Source organism: Manacus vitellinus, unplaced genomic scaffold (genome assembly GCF_001715985.3).
Source record: "Manacus vitellinus isolate BGI_N305 unplaced genomic scaffold, ASM171598v3 scaffold_2_pilon, whole genome shotgun sequence".
Taxonomy (NCBI): Eukaryota; Metazoa; Chordata; class Aves; order Passeriformes; family Pipridae; genus Manacus; species Manacus vitellinus.
In genome coordinates, this window is record NW_021940208.1 from 47473675 (window position 1) to 47498466 (window position 24792).

Consider the following 24792-nt stretch of genomic DNA (forward strand, 5'->3'; position numbering starts at 1 on the left):
TCAATTTCTTGCCAAGACTTGTTTCTTTCATGCTATAAAATTGAAATGCAGTATAAAAATACTTTTCACAGGTCCAATAGTTCCAAGTCTAATTTCAATATTCTAATGCTATAATATTTAAGATTGAGGTACATTAAGAGTGCAAATTCTGCTGGAGTTTCTTCAGGATACCACATACAGTACAAGAGAGAGACTAATCTTTTGCTATTGCTTGCCAAGAGAGGCTCCATTTTAAGTTAAAACAGGTTTTCTTAAAGTCTCCCACAAGACATTATCCAGAAGAGTTATTACTGCTACCCAAATTCCTCTTACTGCAGGGAGAGTGAATGGGATTTCATAATTTAAGAACACTCCTTGAATACAGCTTCTACATTTTAGAATCAGCTTCAGCTTCCTTTTCACGGTCATCTTGATCCTTTTTAGCTTTCTTTTCTTCCTCATCAAATTGGGCTTCAATCTCATTTGGATCAACATAGGTATAAAAGGTAGCCATGACAGCAAAAATGATGCAAACTACGAACAGCAAGGCAGCAAACAGCACATACTCTGCCCACTGAAAAAAAAAAAAAAAAAAAAAAAAAAGCACAAATTATCCACCAATATTCATTCCTCAAGACTAATGGGCCATTATTTTAGTGTTTGCAAGAAGAGAATTCAGAATGTGAAACTGAGTGTGCCTAACAAGTATCATATGGCTTACAGGACTAAGTATATTAGATGCATATAATTACATATTAAAGCAACTGAGAATTGAAATTCTTTCAGTAGTTCTGTCTTCACTGAAAAGACAAAAGTTCTGTGAATGCTGAAAAGTTCAATAATATCTTTTTCCTGAAGGAACTGGAAATTGAATGAAAAGGAAACTCAGCACCTCCTTTTGGTCAGGTAATCTCAATCTAAACCAGGTTGGCAGTGATTCTGCTTCCACTTAGGCCAGCAGTTAAAAGTTTCTACTGACCACAAATGTGGGCAGAGACCAAGACCAAAAACTCTGGTTTCAAAGTACAACCTCCACCTGAAAAGCCTCAACACCTGTTTCATGCTCTTTCTGGTTAATCTAGCGAAACCGTGACTGCCAGACCTGTTTCAGAGACAGGCTTTTCCCTCTCTCAGACTTTTTGATCCATTAGGGAGTGGCACTAATAGCAAGTCTTGTACAGGTGTTCTTTACCAGGAAAACCACAGCTTTCATGCCTCAAAGAATGAGGTCTGAAACCAATGAATCCAGAAGGGATGTGGCAGGACTGTGGTATGCAGGTGAGGGCTCATTAAGAATTAACAGAAATTTGATAGGTTTTAATTCCATTAGTCCAGAATTTCAGCTAAAATGGTCACAGACTTTCTACACCGTGAGAAGAAATTCACTGCAGAGATACTAGAGACTGCTGCTGGCAAGCAAAGGACGCTGACAGCAAGAGTTAAGGATGGTAAACAAGAGATAAGTGGTAGAAGCCTCTACTGAAGAACCATTTGTTCAAGTTCAAAACTAGTTTTTACCTAAATAAGTTATAAAGATTCATAACTGTGTTATTTATATTCTCTAATGAGATTACTCAGTCAAGAACTAGTTCTACAACTGACTAGTACACTCCTGTAGCCAACACTAACCTCTCATATTCCAGTTTTAAATGCCAATCCACCATAATGCGGATGTTAAAAAGTTGTGGTTGAGGGTTATCTGCCGTGACTCCCCTCTGGATTGGAACTGCTTTCTCACAGTGTAATATAATAGCACACTTATTGCTTGCGTGCTTACCTGCTTGCTGAGTTTGGATGCTCCAGCTACAATAAGGACAATTATGTTACCAACAGCCACAGTCAGCAGCCATCCTGCCTGCAGCACTGACTTCATATTAGATGGGGCCTGTAAAAGACAGACATTTAAGTTTCAGGCAAACACTGCTATGACTTATTTTCTGATGTTTACTGCATTTTTTACCATACAACAAACACTGGTTCTCTGCAGGGGAGGAAGAGGATTTCTTGGTTTTTTTGATTTTGGTGGTGGTTGGGATTCTTTTGGTTTTGTTTGATTTTTTTTAAATTATAAATTGCTAGAGAACTAAATAGGTCTGGAGAAGGCTTTGAGGAGCAAGAGATCACTAGTACGCTAACTATAACACCTTTAACTTTACTGAGTAACTAATAGGCACATTTTACACCTTGGAAACACATGGTACACCTGAAATGAAGAAACTGAGTGCATCATCATCTAGCAAGCCACATCTTAAAATGTTCCCATCACTGCAGCTTCTAGACTCAGAATTAAGGGAAGAAATACACACAGCTAATAAACTGGAGTCAGAAGACAAAGGAATTTTAAAAGTATAACTAAATTGCTGCCAAAGGCTGTATGGATTAAACTGGTGTGGAGATAAGGCATAGTATTTCCTTATTTTATATTTGAGTGCTCTCCAGTTCGGTTTTACAGCAGCAGTACAGTTCCTCTTATTTTCAATGGAAAGTCATATGTGAGGAGGAAATTTGAGTACTGGTGGTTGTCTTCAAATTATATAATTCAGCATAGCTTCATGTAAAACACTGAATCCTAGTGAACCAGGGCCAACTTGCATCAGTTTATACAGTCCTGCTAAAGAGCTCTAAAGAATATAATTGATCAAAGCAGCAGTACAGAACCACCACTTAAAAACAACAGATCAAAGATCTTGATTTTTATCTGGATTCTTAACACAAGAATAGCAAAACCTACCTGTGAGTATGAAAATTCCAGCCCAGTGACAGAGAAGACTACTTCTCCACATGTAAGAAGAAAATACTGAGGGATCTGCCACGCCATATGGACTGAACTGGGTGGAATATCTTCAAAATATGTTATATTAAGAATGCCTTGAGTACACTGGAAATCAAAATAGCACGTTAGGAACAGTAATAAAAAGTAAATAAAAGTAATAAAAAGTCTGCACACTAAAGACACTTTAAGTAGTTCTATAATCACATACAAAGTTCTGGGTAAATAAAAAATATTGCATATGAAGAGCTGCATACCTAGTTATAAAGTATAGGTATTTACAGTAGATTTCATGCAAATCCATAGTATCTAATGGGGCTAAAGATTTAAGGCTATTAGTGATGAACATGAATTCTTGCATTACCTCATTATCATACCCATCATTATTTTTATAGTTAGCAATGGTTTTATGTTCCATTTAACACACCAGAATTATATCATATGTATGATTAGAAGCAAGAGGGATAATTCTACAAATGCTTTTTAATTAAAGTATACAACATGGAAAGTAATTCTATATTGTCCATCAAACAACACTGGCAACTCACGTCATCGATTGAAATGGTATAGGCACTGCCAAATCCAAATTTCTTTGATAAAACTGAACAAGTTTCACTCTTAATGGCATATCGCCTGAAAAAGAAAACAGTTCAAACCATAGGTATAGTCAATTGTGTCTATTTTATAAATATATAAAAAGAAAATGTTCTATGCCCTTTTCCCAAGGACAAGCATGTCTAAGATTAAATTAGGATAAAGAAAAATGCTTACGAGTGTCCTCCTGGAATGGTGGTGTAATTACTGGCACTAAGAGGAGGCAGCACTGCAACAGTCTCGTCATCCAGAGTAATGTCAACAGTAGAAACACCACTATTTATGAACCTTTAAAATGCAAGAGTGATTAAACACTACGCAAAATATACATAAGTCAAAGAATACAGGTTTTACTTTCAATAATATACTGGCAGCACAACAAGGATCAAGTCTTCCCATTTAATATTTTTCTTAGGAGAACATCAAAAGCAAGCCACTACTACAACCAGTAGAAAATTCATCAGCAAATGGAAAATGTAGAAAAAAAAAGGAGAGAAGCAGGAGAATATTTTTTATTCAAGTCTAAAAAGAAGGTATAGACACATAGTCTGTGCAGTTCATCAATAAAAAAGTCTAGGGAATGGAGTGAAATACATGTTTCTGATTTTAGCTAAATTAAACCCAAAGCAGATGTGCAAGATAGCTTAAACGAATCATGCCTCGGAAGTTCTTACACACCCTAAACATCAAATGAAGTATCCAGCAAGAGGCGAGCTCCTACAGTATAGAAAACTATATTAAACAAGAAGAGATAGTCACACTACTGTCAAAATTTAGAAGCAAAACAAACTCTACCTGATGAGATTTTGTCCTTCTTCTGGTTTTGATGTAACATTGTCCAATATCTGGTGGAATAGACCATTATCAAAATACTTCATTGGCCTCAGTGAAGAGCTTTAATATGCATTATTGCATGGCAGTGGGCAATTAACAGAGACTTCAGAGCAAGATTCCAGACCTTCCACTTTAGGAACCTACTACAATACAGGTTTACTAGAAAACTCATATGACCACACATCTAAATCTTGGGGAAAGGGTAATCATCAAGGTAAATAAAAATTTTTTTTATTTTTTTTTAAACAACATCCTGGTCTGCTCTCTACAGCTCACCGGTCTTACTGGTACAGCAAAGACAAGGAGAGACAGAAAACAAGACAAAATAAAAAGCTACTCAGAGCTTGTCCTCTCAGCTTCACACAGTCCACATATTTAGCTATCAAAACATCAATGTATATTTTAAGAATTAAGCAGACTTACCAAATTAGAAACACTGTCTGTTCCAAGCAATTGAAACGCATAAGTGTAACGTTTTCCCTCCTGCAGGCCCTCCAAAAGATGAGTTTCGTTTAGCGATCCAGAAGTTATGTCTAATTGCAGCTCAGAAGCCTTAAATATCATGTAGTCTGTCTACAAAGACAAACAAATTGCTATGAATTTCTGTGCAACTGCATACTTGTCTACAGCTTTGAGGGAATGTTATGGACTCAGGGGTGTCAGAAGTTTATACATGTGCTACTTCTGAAGTGCCAGAGATCATAAGCATCCCCTAACTTTCAGTTTTGTTCCATTGGATCACTATTCTTTTATTAATTTAATTTGTTACACAAGCATCAAAGTCACATGGGCTTTCCACAAACATTATGGAATAGCTGTTATATTTTCCTGTGTATTTCTTGCTCCATATAAATCAGGCTTACCACAACCACCAGAAAAAAATTCTGCTTAGCTACAGAGGCAGCACTATCATAAGATGAAGCATTTTCCAAATAGCAACACCTAAAAGATGCAAATGCAAACTTCATCTTTATGGTTTCAGCGTAACAGAAGTGACATGTTTAAAATATTCCAAACATGTTTAATCAACATAAAATACTTAAAACATTAATAGACAGAGTATGCCCTTCATTTTCAGGTATAAACCATGATTATATCCATTCCTTGTCAGTATACACTTTGGGTGCCCTTATCTTCTCCTTCTCTGTTTCCATTTGGAGGAGGATGGAGTAGGATTTCTCCTCTTATATAGAAAAAGGACCTCAGACTATCAGAGATCACACTTCTAACATCCCTTATCAAAAAGATCCATCAGCTCCATCACATTTTGCTGTCAACAGAGCTACCAATGCTGTGTTGTATTAGAACCTGAAGCTTAACATGTGATGTAACCACAGAAAAAGCTCCTTGTTCAAGTAAGCCATCCCTTACAGTAATAGCAGTGACTTACTAGAGCTGAATGGACTTTTACTGAAGGAAGGAGCATTCTTGCTGTTAAGAAATGGAACCTTTTTAATGAGAGTGAAGTTTTCAGCTAGTTTAAAGTCACTGATAAGTTTATGAACGTTTCTTGAAAGAAACCTCTACTCTTGTCAAAACAAACCAGCCTGTCAAAATATCGACGTAGTTACCATTTCTTCATTCGCTGTGTTTTCAGTAACAATTCATTGCACAATACAAAAAAAAAGAAATAGTTAAAATTACTAGAAGAAAAAAAAAACAGGAAAAAAAATACCAATTTTGAACCATTAGTTAAGAATGACTGACTTACTCCATTAGATTTTTCTTAACTTGCTGTTCCTCATCTGCCCTTACTTACCGCCTCCTTAGGTGCTACATGCACACTCTGAAGTTGAGGTTGAAACTGAGCTGTTACAGGAACATTACCTAGGTTCATTAATCTGATTTGTGTTTGTCCAGCTGCAGGGAAAACTGGAGAAGTTTTCTACAGGACAGAAAAAAAGTAAAATCAGTGCCCTAAGTCACATGGAAAAATTACTATAATTACTGTGATCTTTATTATTTCATGTTGAACATTTGCCTTACAATCTACAGTTGTCTGAGGGATGCAACACAAATAACAGGTTTTGTTACTAGTCTCACAAGTTGCCTTAGGAAAGAAGTCTCTCATCCACAACAATGCCTCCATGGCCAGATGTGGTTCTTCTTTTATCACATGCTGCATCATGCTGGCACTACCAAGGCCACTCTGTAGTTCAAGGAATGAGCTTTTCCCACATCCTGTTTTTTTTTATTATGCTAATCACAGTATTGCAATATTCTTTAACATCCTTCTACTTCTGTGCTTGTATGCTTGGTTCCAAATTTGGACTCTTAGTGCATTTCCCTACTAAAAACACTTTGTTCTGTATTAACAACCAAATATTAATAGTAAATACTCGCATGGGGCTGAACTTACATCTATTTGCACTTGCACAAGGGCAGCAGCAACAAAAGCCATAGAGGCAAGGAACATACCAACAGTCATCTTCTTCAGGGGCCTAGTACAACAACAAAAGACAAGTGAGTTTTAAGAGAAGTGTGAATTCAAAGCTTCAGAAGTGTTTTTTTCTTTCCACCTTTGGAAATTCAAATGGTCACAAGTAGCACATTATCACCATTTGAAGGGCTGATATTATTACAGAAAGTGTTCTGCTTAGCTAGGTATGTCTCAATTTATAGTTACACTTTCAGGAAATATGTCTTTTCTGCAGCATCTTAGTATAAACTGTTACTCTGCATCTGCTGGGCTCAAATACTGATTGAACATAGTTATTAGGTTTCTGAAAAAGTCTGTTTTGCAGGAAGAAAAACCTGAATCTAATACAGTTGTTAGTTTTACAACAAAGAGAAAGGTAGATATGCCTTTAAAAGAGTAACAATGTGTGTCCATTTCATATGTTTAAATAATACTGAACAAAAGAAGTGAGAGGAATTTTTTGAATTAGAAGACATCTACTTATATTCAGTTAAGCTGTAAGGGTAAATTTAAAGTAGCCATTTTATTCATGGCATCATTTGTCCAATGTAGAGTGTTCATAAATGAATGACAGTGTTTCCAGCACATCACACACCCTTGATTCTTCCTAACTGTATGGAAAAACAACATCACACCTTAGCTCCGTGAAAACTGTTTTAAGAACTGTATTCTCTTCTGCCTCTCCAAGCTCTCTTGCAAGTGCTAGCCACTTCATTACCAACTTTAAAAATAACATGTAATGCCCACTGAAGGTCCAGCTAGAGGTATTCAGTGAGCCAGACTCCTCACTGGGACGGAAGAGGAAACACATCTTCAGGTAGTTTTAAGCCCAAAACATGACACATAGTAAGAATATATGTTGTATTTCTACGTCATATTCTTGAGGAAGGAGAGGGGGTAGACATAGGGAATGTGGAAAACAGTAAAGAGCATCTCCTGCAATCGGAAGGTTTTGTCCTTAACTGGAAAATATTGTTACTTTACTATTAGATTCTACTCTGTGGTGCCTCTACACACCACTTACAATACCCTATATTTTTTTATATTTTAATTTCTTTTAAATATTAACCCATTTTGAATACACTACCGTTACATTAGGGCTGGAAGAGCCATTTAAACAAACCACTAAAATGAGCTTCTGTTGAAGTCAGGTAGTTACATCAACTTACGTAAAATTGATCTTGCATTTCTTGATTAAAGGATAAATCAAAGAATCTACAACTGGGACCATTATAATAATCAGGATTGGATTCACAATCTGTAGAAGATGAACACAAGAAGAGGAAAAAATTAAGTATTTTTCAAAGTAATTTTTTTTTTTAAATGAAGGTCAATATGTAAATAATCGTTCAGAAGAAATCAGAAGATAGAAGATTAAATGTACCTGCATTTGGTCTGGTTGAACAGCAATACCCTGGTGAAGGAAAAATAAATAGTTTTTAATATTATGACAACAAGTAAGTGGTCTGAAAAGTGTTACTTAAAAAAAAACAACAGGAATAAAAATTAACTTACAAAATCCCCATTCATTGCTGTGGCTTGCAGTGTCCATCTTGATCCCTTAATAAAAGAAGAGAAAATTAGATGTCATAGTAAATCAATCTTCCAAAGTTCCTCTTGAATTGTTTTCATAAGTAAAGTGTTGGGGAAAACATGCAATACAACAAAAAAATTAAAGCTAGCTTTGGGAGTATTCTTATTCTGCAACATAAACATTTGAACAAAGCAATCCTCATGGTCCATTTAATTTCATTTACTTGTTTTGTGAAATAGAGTGGAAAATAATTTAGATGCAGAAATTAGGTGGAGAGATGGCAGGGACGTCCTGTGCAGAGCACTGCCACGTGCTATGCATAGAAGGCACCAATGCACCTGTGTGCCACCTGCTTGAGCTCGAGCAGCCCACACCTCCAATACATCCATCCTTCCTTCACACAGCCCAGCAGAGTGTGCAGACAAGCCAGGGTTCAACCTGCCCTGAGCCCTCTGCCTCAAAAACCTGCCAATAGTTGGGTTAAGTGGGGCTGACTTTCAGTCTGATCCTAGGGTGAGACAAGAATGCTTATTGCTGCATCTCTGCTGCATGCCTTTAACCACCTGCAATGTACCACTGTCCAAGATATGAGTTATTATTCATGTAATGAGTATTTAGCTCTGAATTTCATAGCAGAACTACCTAATTGTAACAGGTTACACGGATCACTACAGCTCACAGGTAGTAAAGCAGCAGGGTAGGGAATCTGGACTGAACTTCCTACCCATCTGCATTGGATAAAGCTTTCAAGCCTAGACATTCTCTCAGATGTCCTCCTAAATTCATACTTCAGTGCATAACTATGAAAGTTGCTTTCATGAGTCTTGAGCACTCAGTTCACCAAACGAATGGGAGTTATAGGCTTATACTTCTGCTTGAGGAACCCTGGACGTTCATACAGACTGGGGAATGAGATGCTGAAAAGCAGTGCCACGGAAAGGGACCTGTGGGTCCTGGTTGATGGCAAGTTGAATGAGTCAGCAGTGCCAGGAGGGCCAACCGTGTCCTGGGGGGCATCAGGCAAAGTGTCGCCAGCCAGTTGAGGGAGGGGATTGTCCCGCTCTGCTCTGCACTGGTGCAGCCTCACCTTGAATACTGTGTGCAGTTTGGGGCATCAAAATACAGAAAGATATTAAGGTGTTAGAGAGCATCCAAAGGAGGGCAATGAAGATGGTGAAGGGCCTTGAGGGGAAGCCACAGAAGTGGCTGAGGTCACTTGATCTGTTCAGCCTGGAGGAGACTGAGGGGAGACCTCATTGCAGTTACAACTTCTTCATGAGGGAGAGAAGAGGGGCAGGCACTGATCTCTTCTCTGTGGTGACCAGTGACAGGACCTGAGGTGTGTCACGGGAGGTGTAGGTTGGATATTAGAAAAAGGTTCTTCACTCAGCGGGTGAAGAGGGCACTGCAAAAGGTTCCCCAGGGAAGTCTTCATGGCACCAAGCCTGAAAGTTCAAGAAGAATTTGGACAATACTCTCAGGCATGTGATATGACTCTTGGGGATGGTCCTGTGCAGGGCCAGGAGTTGGACTCAATGATCCTTGTGGGTCCCTTCCAACTTGGCATATTCTGTGATTCTGCATTTATAACAGGGTGCAAGTGATTAAGCAAACTGGAATCCAGATCATTTAAGCCCTGATTCTCGACATCATTTGCACTAGGACACTAAATTTCATCTCACAACTGACAATGGAAGAAACATTAGAACTAAGAAAAATTTAAACTACTGTTTCACCCCCTGAGTCCGGGTCTGATACAAAATTTGGAGAGGCCTCAGTCACTGAAGCAGTCCTGGGCATGTTCAGATAAACTGAGATTATGTTGACTGCAGAACATCCTGTAGTAGCAGGACTCAGTAACTACCATTTTGCATTAAAACCGGGTTAAAGAATTTGTTTTCTACCCTCTCATACACACCTTTTATGTCTGGTGACCTCAGAATACATAGAGTGATAGCGTACAGCTCTAATTAACAAGCCAAACAATTTCTACTTTACCTGCTGGTCAAAAAGTGCCCAGAACATGGGGAGAGGGATGTAAAGGAAAAGCACCTTCAACACCATCTTAGTCTGAGCAATCAGTCGTTTCTGCAGCAAATAAGAATTACACAGGAGGAATTGGTTAAAAAAAAAAAAAAGAAAAAAAAAGACAATTGCAGACTGCTATTCACAGCAGAGCAACAGGCAAAGACCCATCATGTAATGTTTACCCACATACTAAACTTCCCATGTTGTGGGTACTTCTGATTATTTCTGTTAAAATAATACAAAGTTTGATCGTGGATGTGGGAAGGGCTGTGTGTGTGGAAGGTGACACTGATATCAGAGAGACCTGGTCTTTTTTGCATGTATACTGATGGCAGCATGAGATTCATCACTTAGTGTTGCATTATTTTTTTAGGAAGGAGGCATTTGAATGACAGGCAAGTGAGGAATTTCACATATGAACAAACCATATAGGCAAAAGGAAAATGGAAGTGACAGGCTAAGGTTTGTGCTGCCATTGACAACTGGGCAAAGCAGATCGGAGGCAAGCGACATGGTTGGGGTCTATGGGATGTCAGGCTTTGAGAGTCATGGTTACAAATTATACTGAGGCCAGAGGGGATGCAGTGTTTACCCACTTTAACTGAAAATCCAAATCATAATTCATAAGTTTCATCCTAAGACAAGGATTATGGCCCTGTGCATTAACCATGACAGGCAGCAGCACCATTGCCATTTTTCCCCTCTGCAGTCATTAAACCAGCATATTGTGTTTGAAGGCAGTTTATCAAGAGAAACAAAAACTTGAGAAAGATAACGCTTGCTAGTTTCCTAATCGGAAACTTATAAGTGTTTGTATTTGTTTGGCAAGGGAAAGTATTTTCTTCATCTCCCTTGAATTTCCCTGGACAGCCTATGATTACAGAGAGCATTGACTCACACATCTCTGCTCTCCCCCACAGGAGCTGAGGTGATAACCTGCAACCCCAGGGGAGATCAGTAGCTACTAAATGATCAAGAGGCCCAAAACTATTTGTCCAGTGCTTGAGGCAATGGCTCAGAGCAGACAGAGAGAATCTGAGGATCAGGGGATATCACAGCAGAAGAGGCTTACACAGGACTTACATCATACTTCTCACTCGCCCAGTCCAGCCAGTGTTCTCTCTTGGGGAACTGCTTGCTGCGATGCCGAAACCGGTTTTTGATGGCAAACTGAGGAGAGACAGAATTGTTTAATGGCACTACAAATATTTATAAATGCAATGAGCTGTTTTGTCATTAAAGATTATGCTCCCACTTCTAGTGTTTAGAGGGTGCTAAAGGTTACTTCTGTTAACTGCTCCAATCATCTATAGGAATATTGCATTTAAGGCCTCACACTGCATGCATATCCAGTGGAGTGTGCACTTGGGATTAGGTGAACCAAACATCTGAGAGTAGTCTCTCTCAGTGTAGGTTGATGTTGGGAGCTTGAAGACCTGTCTTCTTCAGACTTACTTAGGTACAACAATAAGTAGAGCAGTGTCATATGCACAGATTTTCAGTGCTGAATGGCTGTAAGAGTACATTTCAGTATAAGAAGCTGCATCTTGTGGATATGCCTCACACTCTGATATTGAATCTACACAAATATAGTCTCAAAGAACTCCCAAGACTTTCCACATGGAATAATATGCAAGGCAGAGGTGGGTCTTAGGAGCAGCACTCTAAGCAATGGCCAGTCACCTGTAGAGATTTAGTTTTGACAGTGCTTACAAGATAAGCAATGGGCTAGACTATAACAAGCTGGTAGGGCTGCACAGAGAATGAAGCAGCCCATAAATGAAAAAATCCCCTGATTTCAAAGTTGAGGCACTGCAAAAATCTATTGCAAATCTACTCGTGCAGGTTCCACTCCCTTCCTTGCACGCTCACACTGATATGTAACCCCCAACTTCCTTAATGCAGTGGGGATCAATATACCTCTGCATTGTAAATAACATTCTTTTAATAAGCAATAAATACTTGCTGATAAAATGTACTGATAGCTCTGCTCTTGACTTAGGTCAAGGCATGTTTATCTTTTACTACAGGGCTGCAGAAAGGTGCGCAAATGTGTAGGAAATGATTCCCAGAAGCTGGGATAAGCTTTTACATACCACTGACATCTTACTTTGTTTCCTTTATGTATAAATTCACTTGTATAATTTATGTATAAATCAAGATATACTTAATAAAAGGGCAGTCTAAACCTGGAGGTGTCAGCAACGAAAGAAAAGTTAAAAAAAAAAAAAATCCTTAGAACCTTTCCTTATATTATGACAGATTTCTGATCTAGGAATGTTTACAGAACAGTTTTAAAAATTGCTGCCAGGGATTTGGGGAATAAAAGCAGTACTTACTCCAACGCATTTGCAAACTTGAAGCATTATATTTCCTTCAGGTTTAACTTTCTTGTACATTCTGCTTCCAGCTACAAACACGACTACAACATGCAAACGGAAACCAAAAGCAACTCAGAATTATATTAAAATAGTGGTAAATAATCTGGTATGGAAACTGTAACAGTTAAGGAGTTAGATGAGGGTGGAAATAAGTCTCCTAATGAGCAATGAATTGGCCTATTCTCATGTTATCATACAGTAAAATAAATCAAATTAATACCAGCAGATTGCTTCTATTTAAGACAAAAAACTAAATCTGGAAACTCTTAAGGTAAGTGCTCAGTGGGAGGTCAGCTTGATTGAGGGATGGTCAAAACTAGGACCACTTGGGACCTTGGCTCTGGCCTTGTTGTACAGGCTCCTTTTTAGGAGTTCAGGATGCTGCAGCTCACATCATACAGGGACATGAAGCTCTGTCTGAACTGCAGGACTCACCAAGGTGTCCTTTACTCCCATGCCCAGGGCACATTCCTCAGCCTCACCCTATCACGTGCAGGGCAGGACACAGGCAAGCCCCCAGAGCCATCGTGCAGCTCGGGCTGAGCGCACAGGCAAGGTGAGGTCACTGGTAGCTGGGTGGGCTCCTGGTCAGGACCATGAAGGACCAGGACCAGGAGGGTCACTGTGGTACATAATGGCACCCCCCAGTTTCTTGGTCTTTGTGATGTAGCAGTCAGGCTCAGGGAGTGACCTGTAGCACAGCTAATAAAAATGCAGGTGTTTGAGAAATAATGACATACCAAGTACAGGATTTCTCCAGTGCAGGGACAATTATACAGTTTGCATTACTGGACTAGAGATAACTTCCAAAACACATTTTCTGAGAATTTTCACACTTCATTCAAAGGATCTATTTATATACCCCAGTAGTCCAAGAAATATAGACTGTAGTTTACAGAATATTTAGAATTCAAAGGTATATTCATGCCTCTCCCCAGCCCCATCAGTCTCTCCTGGTACATCATTCTCTTCTGGAAAAGCGAGTGCTTCAGTTTAATTCCACCCACGAAAAAGGTTTTAGTTAAAAATTGCAGAAATATTCAGGTCTTAGTAGAGGTATTACCTGGAAATTTCGATCACTTTTCCATTATGAAATCATTATCATCTAATCACTGAAGTAGCAAGATGGCAACAGAACCACTTACTCAAGGCGACAGCCATCAGGACAGCAGGAACTCCAAAAGCGAGCGGGTAACATCGCTGTTTGGTATGAATGCCACATTCTGTAGCTGAAATACAAAGTAACATTAGATTAAAGTCCCAGTCAGCACTACTGATGTTTTACGTATGATTTCTGTACTTCACATTCATTGTTAACTCATGGGGGGACAACAAACCTCTCTGCTGACATCCACAGAACTGATGATCAGCATCCAACTTAAATAATTCCCTTTTCAACAATGAAAGGTATCACAGAATGGTTGAGGTTGGAAGGGACCTCTGGAAGAGAGTTTGATCGGGGGGGAAAAAAAAAGCTAGCTCGCAGTTAACTAATGTCTTGATTTAGCTGTATTAGCCTTTTGGTTAAACTTTTACAGTACGTGGCAGTTTATCACCTCCCTCAGCTGAATTTGTCTTTTTTTTTTTTTTCCCAAGGTAGTTTTCACCCTTAATCAGCAAGGAAGTAAAGTGCATGTTGTGCCTTATGCATCTCTAGTTCCTTTTTGGGAAAGGACAGAATTTGCATTAAGCAAACATCTCAAACACTTCTACACAGCCTTCCAGTCAAGAAATCCAAAGGCCAGGATTTCACCCCAGTGCTTCAGGGTTATTCCAGAACTCACATGCCGTTTCCTTTTTTTTGAGAAAAGAAGCCTTCCTCAAACTCCTGCCAAGCACATCCATACAGCACCATCTGTGTAAGCTTGCCACAGAATTCCATATGCATATAGATTAGCAAACTGTTTGCATTTTGTTTAGGGTCATGCTACTCTTTATAAGTAGAAGAGAAAATAACTTTCTTGTTTAACAATATGAAAAGTTATTTACCTTGTCATATGGATAAATGGGTTACTACGTGTATTGATGCTCCTGTACTTGGCATGGGCACATTTCAGAGTAGCCTTCACTTCCAGAGGAGAGGGCTCTCCCCACTTCCCTTTCCAGCAAACAGTACAACTCTTTCTAGTGTGATGGCTTTAAAGGTATTGGAAGAGGTGACACATTTGTACCTTCACAGAATTAAAACATGCATTAAGGCATACAAGTTGTCAGCTCCACCATGTCTCTTTGGATTTAGTATTTCTGATCCTCAAGACAATTCAGGTCTCAGATTGGCTTGTTTTTGACAGCACCTTGCCTGTGAGAAGTTGAATGACACACTGAAAACCATTTGCTAGATAACTCCAGTGTGTCAGAGAACATAACTTTAATTTAAACCTAACTAGACTGCAATCCAACATTCATTCTTTTCTGATGTTTAACTGTTTATAAACAAATATGTGGCCTTACCTCTGAGACTTGGGGTGATTATAGTAGATATGAGACTTCCAGCATTAATGGCTATATAAAAAAGAGAGAAGAAGGTACTTCTTTGTTTTTCCTACAGTAAAAACAGAAAGATGTTTAGAAAGGCTTAGCCAGAACCACATTGATGAGCCTAGATTGTTAAATTAGCAAGTCTATTTTCACATTTCAAGACAAATAGTTCAGCATCTCCTTCTTCAGCTACTCAGGAAACACTGCAGTAATGCATATGTCTAAACACGTACATTATTAGAGTATTATAATAGTAAAACATTATTAGAGTATTAAAATTCCTGTATAACTGAAAATCTGAAAGACACTGTTACCTGATCGTCTTCAAACTGATCTCCACCAAACGCTGACACACAAGGTTTGATCCCACCAGTACCAAGCGCAATGAGGATCAAGCCAATCATGGACAGAGCACTGAAGCAAAGGAGAAAAGAGAAAAAGGGAAAAAAAAATCACGTTATTTTCTTTCTTAAAGCATAAATACTAGACTGATTGAAAGACAGTTGAAATTCAAGTAGCATAAATTTAAGGTGTAAGTTGTCCTGTTCATCAGCCTGGAAAAAAAACCCCATGTACAAGGCAACTCACATGTGCAATGGTACATTATCGGGAGAGCCATCCCGGTTGTGATCCGACAGGTCATTTATGGAACCCACAGACAAGACTGCCTGTCCAATCGTATAGACAATGGACAGTGAGACAATGGTCCTGTTGTAAAGAGAGGAGATACATTTTTTGAGGTATGTTAATACAATTACACACACACAATGCACACAAATAATGCAGATTACATAGATAAAGCAGACTTTTGCTTATTTCAAAGATGCTTAGTAAAGAAGCACAATTAACAGATACAATAAGGACTGAACTTGTCAAAAGCTACTGTAAAAATTTGTCCCCACACCACTGCCACAGTATTCTATTCTATTTTTTTATTATTATTATTTTAGGTAGCCTTGTTTAATTAAACAAGGCAAGATGACAAATGGATTCTATAGATATCATCAGCTCATGGGAGATATTTAAATATCTTCAGTGGTTGCCTTTTTAATAACCAACTCAAGAATGCCATTATTATATTTTGCATACGGTGAAGTTTAAATGGACTACTCTGCAACACAAATATGCAATTTACAACAACTCTATTCCCCCACTTGGCTGTGTGTGAACATCTTTACACTCAGATTAGAGCAAGAGCAGCACTGAAGAGCACAGGTTGCAGGCTTTCAGCCTGACTTCCTCTACCAGGAGGTGCCTAGGAGGGTAATGCTGCAGAATCACCAGCCCCCCACCCCCTGCCTTTAGGGTCCAGTCCTCCTTTCTGTATGTAAAAACACACTCCATTTTAATTTTTTTGGACCTTAAGCATGTGACTGTAGTTTAATCCATGTTCATTTGCTTCCTTGGGTGAGCCTCCATTCAACAGGCACAGATCCAGTTCTCCAGTTTGAAGGAAAAGTAGGAGAAATATGATGCAATGATAGGAAAGTATTTAAAAACTCAGTTTGCAGGAGAAGCAGTCCCAAACCCAGTGCAACTCATGACAATGAAAGTCAGGCTCCAAGACCTAGGACAATCCAACTCTATTTGACATAGGCCACAGATCCTCACATCAAGCTTGGAGCAGCACCCTGATACAAGAGGGACACAGACAAATTCTTCTTACTTTACAACAAAGTTTCCCTGGCTTAAAATTCTCTTCCCTGTAGCAGAGGAAAGATCTATGAACTGGGGGAACAGTCAATCTGCTGTTAAGTGATATTTAACAGATAACGTAGAATGTTTTTTTTAAACAGCACTTCAGTTTCATTACTTTAGTTGCCTAACAGCTTGGGAGAAAGTGTACAATTGAGGTTAAACAAGTACCAAAGGAGAAGGGATGCAAGATCTGCAAAGCTTCATCCTGATAAAATAAGTAGAAGCCAAAATGGATTTTAAAAAAATAAACTATACCATCTAAACAAGCAAGTACACAACATATTTAGGCTGCAATCTGCAACATATCTAGCTACTTGCAGTGAGTTTACACTGCTCAGACCAGCTCCATGGAGCACACAGGGCAGTTGTCACAGTCCTGGGCTTCCCAGGGCTGTCAGCACAGCAGAAGGTGGTGCAGCTGACTGCACAGCACAGATAGCTTCATCTCTCATCTCTGGGAGACCTTTGACAAGCCAGCTAACATTCATGGTTCATGACCTTCCATAAAATCTTTATTGTGCTTTTTTTCAGGCAAAGTAAACACTATTAGAATCAAGACATTAGTAAAGGAGAGCAAGATAAGGCTGTTGGAAATAATCTGTTACCTTTCAAAGAACTGCAGTGGTACCTCCTGAACAATTAGTACACAGGTAAAAAACACAGAATACATGATTTAAAGACAGACTTGCTACTCAGAACTCTCACTGAACTGTCAATTCTGAAATCATACAGTATTTTAAAACTTAGTTTAAGTCCCAGTTAATTCACTATTTCATTGGCCACCTACCGTAGGTAAAGAGGCTGTCCAATGTAATCATAATCTCCAGTATCTATTTTCACAGCTTGGTGAATACTTTCCTTAGTTTAGCTTGCATTTTGTTTACATGAGAGGAAAAACATGCAGTATGCTGGGAAAGCATGCTACTACCCTTAACTGATTAGCAGAACTGGAACATTTCTTAATTAACATTTCAAGTCTGAGCTCAATCAATTAAAGCCTCAAGTTTTGGTCAAATAAAACAAACTATCCTGGAGCAGTCAACACCAGCTCTGAAGGTGTTCAGAGCTGCTGTTTTAGGTGATGGTTTATGTAACGCTGATTTCAGGTGAGTTTTCAAGATTTTTTGGTTTTTTTTCCTGAGGAAGCACTCACATAAACTTTCCCAGCCAAGAGTCCGCAATGATTGCTCCAAGGATAGGTGTCAAGTAACACAGGGCAACAAACGTGTGGTAGATGGCTGTGGCCAAATTGTCATCCCAGTGCAGGAAAAACTTGAAATACAAAACGAGCACAGCTGTAGGAAGAACAACAAAACAATGGGTTACAAACCAAAGTCAGGGCTGGGTAACATGTGGTCAGCACAAGGAGACACAGTACATACCTCGCATGCCATAGTAGGAGAACCGCTCGCAGAACTCATTGACGACGATGAAGAGGATGCTCAAAGGGAAGCCAGAGCAGAGGGACTGGAGGCAAGAGACAGTGTGAGGTCAGAGCTGTGCAACACAAACTAACACTGCTCACTGCAACCCACAGCTTGAGCAAGGTTAATATGAACTCAGTGGAAGTGGGTGGGTACTCAGGGTCAGGAGGCTGCATGGGCTTCTGTGGAAATGACAATGGTTTACCTGAACCAAGAGTCAGTTCTCACTTTCCCCTCTTGGTCCCCAGAGCTCTACACACTGCTCATCTGCCCTTTGCAAGAGATCTTTAGCAATGCTATACCTGACCTTCAAGTGTTGCACTATACGCATTTGAGGTCTCCAGCACCTAACTCTTAGAGCAATCTTAGAGCAATCACTGAACCTTCACCTGCTGCAACAGGCTTGTCAATGGTCAGTCATGTAGCCTGTACCAGAGTTATTGCCATTGAGACAAAATGAAAAAAAACATACATCAGGTACAAATCTGACATTATCAGTAGAACTTGAAGTTTAATTTCTGATCATCTACTTTTCTTAGTGGATGAATACATGATATCATTTCTATTAAAATTAATGGGAATGCAATCTAAACGTAATTCTTCCTTAAAAATCTTTTTTATTGTTTTAATTCTGCCAGTAGCAAAAAACCAGATTTTCAATAAGACTCAGAACATTCCAGAGATAAAACAATTCTTTTCCATGCTTCTTAGGTTTATTTAAAAAAATAGCATTGTTTGGATTGCAAGGGTTCAGGAATTAAACTGATCTGTATTTCATGTGAAACAGGAAAAAGTTAACTTTGCAGATCAGAAGGAAAGAAACCTTACATGGGGACATCCTGCCTGACACAAGTAAATCAGAGAGCCCATGCCTCCAGCAAATCTTCAATGAACAACACAAGACTTTGAGACCTGCATGCTACAATAGGGTTTTTGTGAATACTGCAAAAGAAATGAAAGCGGCAAGAGCCTTGCTGACCTATCTGACTCAGTCGTGAGGATGTCTGAGAGCCTGAACAGTGTTGATTTTTGTTACTAGCAGAACCAAGTATGTAGTGCCCATCCTACCCATGGTTTGATAAGCAGGATTCACTGAAAAAACCCAATGTCAGGCAAGTGCCAGTGGGACTCATCTAGCTTTGGAGCAATCAAAATTTGAGGCATAAATATAAACTTGTCATCCTTGATTTATCATATCCTCCTTGGGCAGAAAGAGGTGTCTCCAAAGGAAGATCATCCACATGTATCCAAAAATTAGTTACTTTCACTTGAAAGTGCCCATTTCCCTCAGCTGAAGAGGGCAGGAGCTCTGCATAACTACTCCCAACTTGGACACAGCTGTTGGTGGAGTTCACAGAGACAAATGCTTCCCACCTTGCCCACACACTATCCCCCTAAGCCATGACAATGTTCATGCTCCTGAGGAGACAGCTGGAGAACCACACTGTGAAGGTTTAGTTCAGCAGCCATGAGATATACCGAAGAGATTTTGGATTTCAGCACATGTTAGGTTAGTCACCGAAACAGTAATCCAGACTGCATGACTTGTTTCTGCCGGTGTAATTGGGAATAGCCTAGCAGGAGAGGAGAGAATGCCTGCTCCTGAGGTGGAACAAAGTCTTCCCCATGTCTGTCCTGCCCACAGAGAGAAAAAAGACAGAGCAGTCCTGGACCAGGAGTTGGTGGGACCCATTCCCACCAGAATGTCACAAAACCTCACTAAAATCTTTTTGACCATTTTGGGGTTCTCACAAACCTCCTCAGCATTACATCATCATCCTACCCAACACCTTATTGTTTAAGAGGGTGTTACATGCTGGTCTGGGGAGGTTGCAATCCAACAAGGCTGGATTTCTCTTTTAAGCCACTAGTGTTTATGTGCCTAGTGGAGACATCCTGCATTCACATGGTGGCACAGCAGCCACTGGTGGGCTTTTACTGTCTGCCTCTGAACTGGAAGGGATCTGCATGTCACAGCTGGAGCTGAGTATGAACAGAGGCAGGCAGGAGAAAGCTATTGGTCTTTCCAAAGGTGACAAGCCTTCTGCTTTTCCAAGATGCTACAAGCAAGGAGACTATGCAATTAATCCATGATAATATGTGACTTATACTTGTCCTTGTTTTGCACTATACTGTCCCCTGTTACAGTATACATGTGCACATACACACATCTACCACCAAAACCTTTACTGTTGTAATCCTCACTGGTCAGGAAGCACTGGATCCACCACCAAAGGTTATGTTTTATAATGCCCTCTGTAATTTTGCCCTGCCCTAGGTTTACCAGCACCCCACTGCACAGCTTTGACCTTGGCTGCTGAGGAAGCCACTAAGCAGAGGGAAAGTCTGTGGAGTAAAACCTTATAAGAAAAGCAAACACAGAGTTGCTGAGACACATGTCATTAGCAGTTCAAAGATTCAAGAGCAAGAACTACCACTGAAAAGTAAGAGTCCTAAAGGAGAGCTGGTGGAGGATGACAACTCAGCCAGAAGAAGGATGGGCTCCAGGGACCAATGCCCGCTCAGTCAGCACAGGCTCTTCAGACTTGTTATCACACTTATGCTTAGCTAGAACTTTAAAAACTACAAGGCTGCTTTTGCATCAGTTGGCCAGTAGCTCACTATTTTATACATTTAATGTTATTTTGTGTACTGCTAAAGTTACCAAAACAATGTAACCCAAAGAGAGTCAGTATAGCAACTTTTTATAAGAGAAAACAATACTTACTGACTTGCCCTTACCTCTTCCAGCTGTGAAGAGAAAAAAAAAAAAAAGAAGTTAATGGAAAGTAGTAAGTAATATTCCTTTAAAACCAATGGAAGATTCAAAAAAAGTTCAGCTCAAAATAATGAAATACAAGTATTTTTCAGGATGAGTAAATGTTCAGTTTACTAAAGGGAGACTTTTCATGGTTATTAGGCAGAACATCACTTGATTGCCTTAGGTTTTTCAGGGTGTGCATAAAGTCACAGGAAATACTCAAAAGGAGTGACAAGACAAAGCATCCCATCCTACTATGGCTGCTCACTCCATATCATTTAGGGTGGTGCTAGACCATCCAGCCACTCACAGAAGATGAATCCTGCTTCAATTCGCTCTCAGGGATGCTACCTTGAAGGCAAGTCAATAGTAGGGAATAGACTAAAGATGTCCTGCCACAGATGGAGGTCAAGTCCTGAAAAGGGACAAACTTTCCACAGCTCAGATTTAAAGAGGACTGAATACGCAGTGCAACTGAGTGATCCATGTTAGCAGGCATTCCCACAACCCAAAAATTAACCCAGTAAGACCTGGAAGCACAGGGGGATCCTAATGAGGGCAGGAAGAGCAGACATCTAAAGAGCAGCCCTAAAGTGACTTTCAGCTGATCATGGCAGGCCCACTATCCCTGGCAGCCCTTCAAGCAGTGTCCTGCAGGGCTTGCTTGGCTCAGGAGACAGGCTTGTAGGCTGAGCTTTCACTGTGCTAGATAGTCGATGTCAATGTTTCACATAAAACCACAAGTAAACTCATTATCCTTAAGATAAGACAAGTACGAGATGTGAACTTTGAAATCCCTGCTTGTAAACCAAGTATGCCCACAATAGATCTCTATAAGTATCTTTGCCAAAATCGTTATTTAGTCCATAGTTCACAATGGATAAAAACAGCTGACAGCAACACTATAGCGTTTGACACGATACTAACTAAAATAATTTCCAGAAATTATTAAAACTGATTAATCTGATTCTTTCCTTCACTGCTGTGGACAAGTACCTTCACAAGAAAGACAGCAGGTAATTCAAGAATACATTTTCCTAGGGAACAAGTAACATTCTGAAAGTGCTAACACAACAAATTCAGGCCACGTGCAGGCACATGAGTTATTAAAGTTTTTGGCAATGTCCCTTATACAACCCATGTGAGCAGATACACTGAAGGATACTAAGATGTTAATGATAGATTATCTTCATAGCAACTCCCTGGTTATTTCCAGTTGTTGGCCTTTCCAGCTCACCTGTCATATTGCCATTTCTTCGTAACATGTACAGAGAACAACAGTTCGGGCAGCTCCTGTCTGTTAGCTAAGCCTTGGGACAAAAATATCAAGAAACTTGCTGTTGGTTGCATTTTTTCCTTTCCAAATGGTGAAAGTATCACCTCTGTAAGAAACTTTACACAGAGGACATCAGAGGCATTTTTGTCAGACAACATTGTCTAACTTCCGTGTTTAAGAGACACACTTATTTCTCAATCATTTTGACTTTACCCCTCAATTCTCCTTTTACATAGAGGGTCAGGGAAACTCCCAGTAGCATTAAAGCCAACATTTCAACAAAGACACCTAAATTAGCTGAGGATTCCACCATCAGGCAGCTTCAGGTTTTGATCTACAAAAGCACAGAGCACCCAACATTTTGGATCATTTTCAGTGATAACTATGAGGTTTGCTAGTACCATTTTGGAGCAGTCCCTTTTTGAGGCAACCCTCATCACCTCTTATTCTCTCCCCACATAGAATGACAAGCAGAACTCCTCATTCTCTCCACAAAACACTGAAGAGCTCTGCATTTTTCAATATAAATCTCCAAACAGTTGTCCCTTTGTATTCCCTTAGAGATTAAATATTTTTAAGAAATGTAGAGACATAAGCCACTCAGTTCTTGGCTTTAGCACTGCACCTAAATAATTATTTATCAGTGGGTCACTCTCTCCTTCTCATACTTGCAGGTAAGATGGGACAGGCTTATGGCTCCAACCCCTTCCCCAGCAGCTCCCACCAGTGTGGTTCCCTGCAGTCAGAGGGATGCAGTGTGATGCTTCAACTCCTGCAGCTCACACTCCGTGACACAAGATGGAAGTGCATTGCCTTGCTCCATTCAGCAAATCTACCAGATTGAAATACTTCATGTCTGTGGCCAGGCTAAATCTGTACACACCCACACTGTCACTGAGGATGTTTCTAGCTCCAGAGCAAGCCTGCTTTCCTGGTACCTGACTTGTGGCACAGCCAAACCTGTTGCCTCTGCTCTCTGGAGCAGCCTTCCAGCACCTCCATAAGGATGTTGCTACCATCAGGATAAGTAACTCCAAGAGTCCCTGATTCACACTTTGCTATTCCTGAAAAACACTGACATAGAAACCATCCAAGTAAACCAATAATGCAGCAAGCTTGATATCACATGAGCAGACCCAGCTGCATCGCATTTCTCTCTCTTCCCACAGCCATCACCATTTTCACAGTTGGCTGCCCAAGTCAGTGAGACTCCAGTGCCCCCCTGGGCAGCACCATTGCCAGGTTCTGCCTGCTCTTTACTACAGCTGCATGTTCCCAGAATGCAGATTTGCCTGCTGAAGATGCAATGGCACTTTCTCTCTCTTTTTTTTTTTTACATCTCAGCTTCCTTCCCTGTGTAAGACAAGGTTTCTCCAACTCAAGAACTGCTTGCTAGGAGAGACACACCAATGTGCTCTGACACTGCAGGACCAAGGGTCCAACAAATGGCAATGTAGAGCTACACCACAGAAAAGCACTGTTTGCACATTTACTACTTGGTGTTCCAATTCAGACAAGAATAAACCTTCAGGATTAATTAGCTAAATGGGCTCTACCCTTATCTGAATGTTCAATCTGTGTCTCAATATATTTAAAAAACACTAGGTCAATCATAGGTAAACAGTCTCAGTAAAAAAGCATTATTTAACATGTGTGAGAAACACCACATGTAACTTGTGCTCAGATCCTAAGCTCCACATGCCTTGAAAGTGTAGGGTAAACCTTACCAGCCAGGGGCTCAGCTCTAAGAGCTCACAAAGGCCAAGGCAACATCACTCGGCTCTTGCTCGGGTTTCAAGGCAGGGTCATGAAAGCCACGACACAGCATTGCCAGAGGGAGAGCTGCCCCAGAGGAAGAGGGATGATAAAAAAGGAAGAGCATCCGAAGGTGTCCTCAGACCTGCACCGAACAGCAGAGCCAGCCCTGGGGGCCCACGGCTCCTTAGCCATGCTGCCAGCTCACAGTCCGGCACGGACAACCGACTCGGAGAGAGGCGGCTTGAGGATCCTCCGGTGCTCATCCCGGGGCGGCATCCCTGCCGCGGCCCCCAGGCCGGGGACCGCTACTGCTGTGCCACCCACCTCCAGGCTGCCCCCACCCTTCCCCGCAGCACATACCCATGTTGCCAGCCCGGTACCAGCGGAACTCTCGGGGCTGGAAAACAAGAGGGAAAGAGGGAAGGAAACTGCTGGGGGCGGCTGGGCTTTAAGGGTGGCGGTGGCGGGGCCCCGCCCGGCCCCGGGCGCTGCGGGGCGGTGCCGCGCAGGTGTCGGGGCGGGAGCAGGGGCGCTTATCGGGGGAGCGGTCCCGGCGCTCACCTGGCCATGACCCGCAGGGCTCGGCCCGGGCTGCGTGAGCGCAGCGGATCGGGGAGCTCGGGCTGCCCGCTGCCCTTCTGGCTGCTAAACGAGGAGTGTCACCTGCTGTCCGGGGCTGTTTTCGCTCTGTGGCCATCAAGGAGCTCCGAGCCAATGCTATAAGGTGAACCGGGCGCTGTGCAATGCCAGCGCCGCACGTTGATCCTTTGATGTCAATTGCGTGATAGAAAACTCAGTAAGCAAGTAAGCGGACTACATGCTGTGTGGAGGGCAGCTTTCTGCCTCATTCCCTCCTTT

General features: G+C 40.7%; 1 protein-coding gene across 1 annotated transcript; it reads right to left on the reverse strand.

Moving 5' to 3' along the window:
• Positions 1–24375, reverse strand: SLC15A1 (solute carrier family 15 member 1). The gene is made up of 23 exons (XM_018071019.2): positions 24295–24375; positions 20868–20890; positions 18098–18182; positions 17869–18010; positions 15606–15725; positions 15332–15431; positions 14991–15081; positions 13685–13768; positions 12498–12580; positions 11242–11328; positions 10129–10218; positions 8112–8156; positions 7981–8010; positions 7766–7854; positions 6537–6618; positions 5937–6062; positions 4601–4750; positions 4139–4188; positions 3521–3631; positions 3298–3382; positions 2711–2857; positions 1757–1864; positions 1–553 (listed from the first exon to the last, which is right to left on the reverse strand). Exons 1-23 carry the CDS (start codon positions 24296–24298, stop codon positions 368–370), a joined length of 2118 nt encoding a protein of 705 aa, XP_017926508.2. The 5' UTR covers positions 24299–24375; the 3' UTR covers positions 1–367.
• Between the last annotated feature and the right edge of the window lie 417 nt (positions 24376–24792).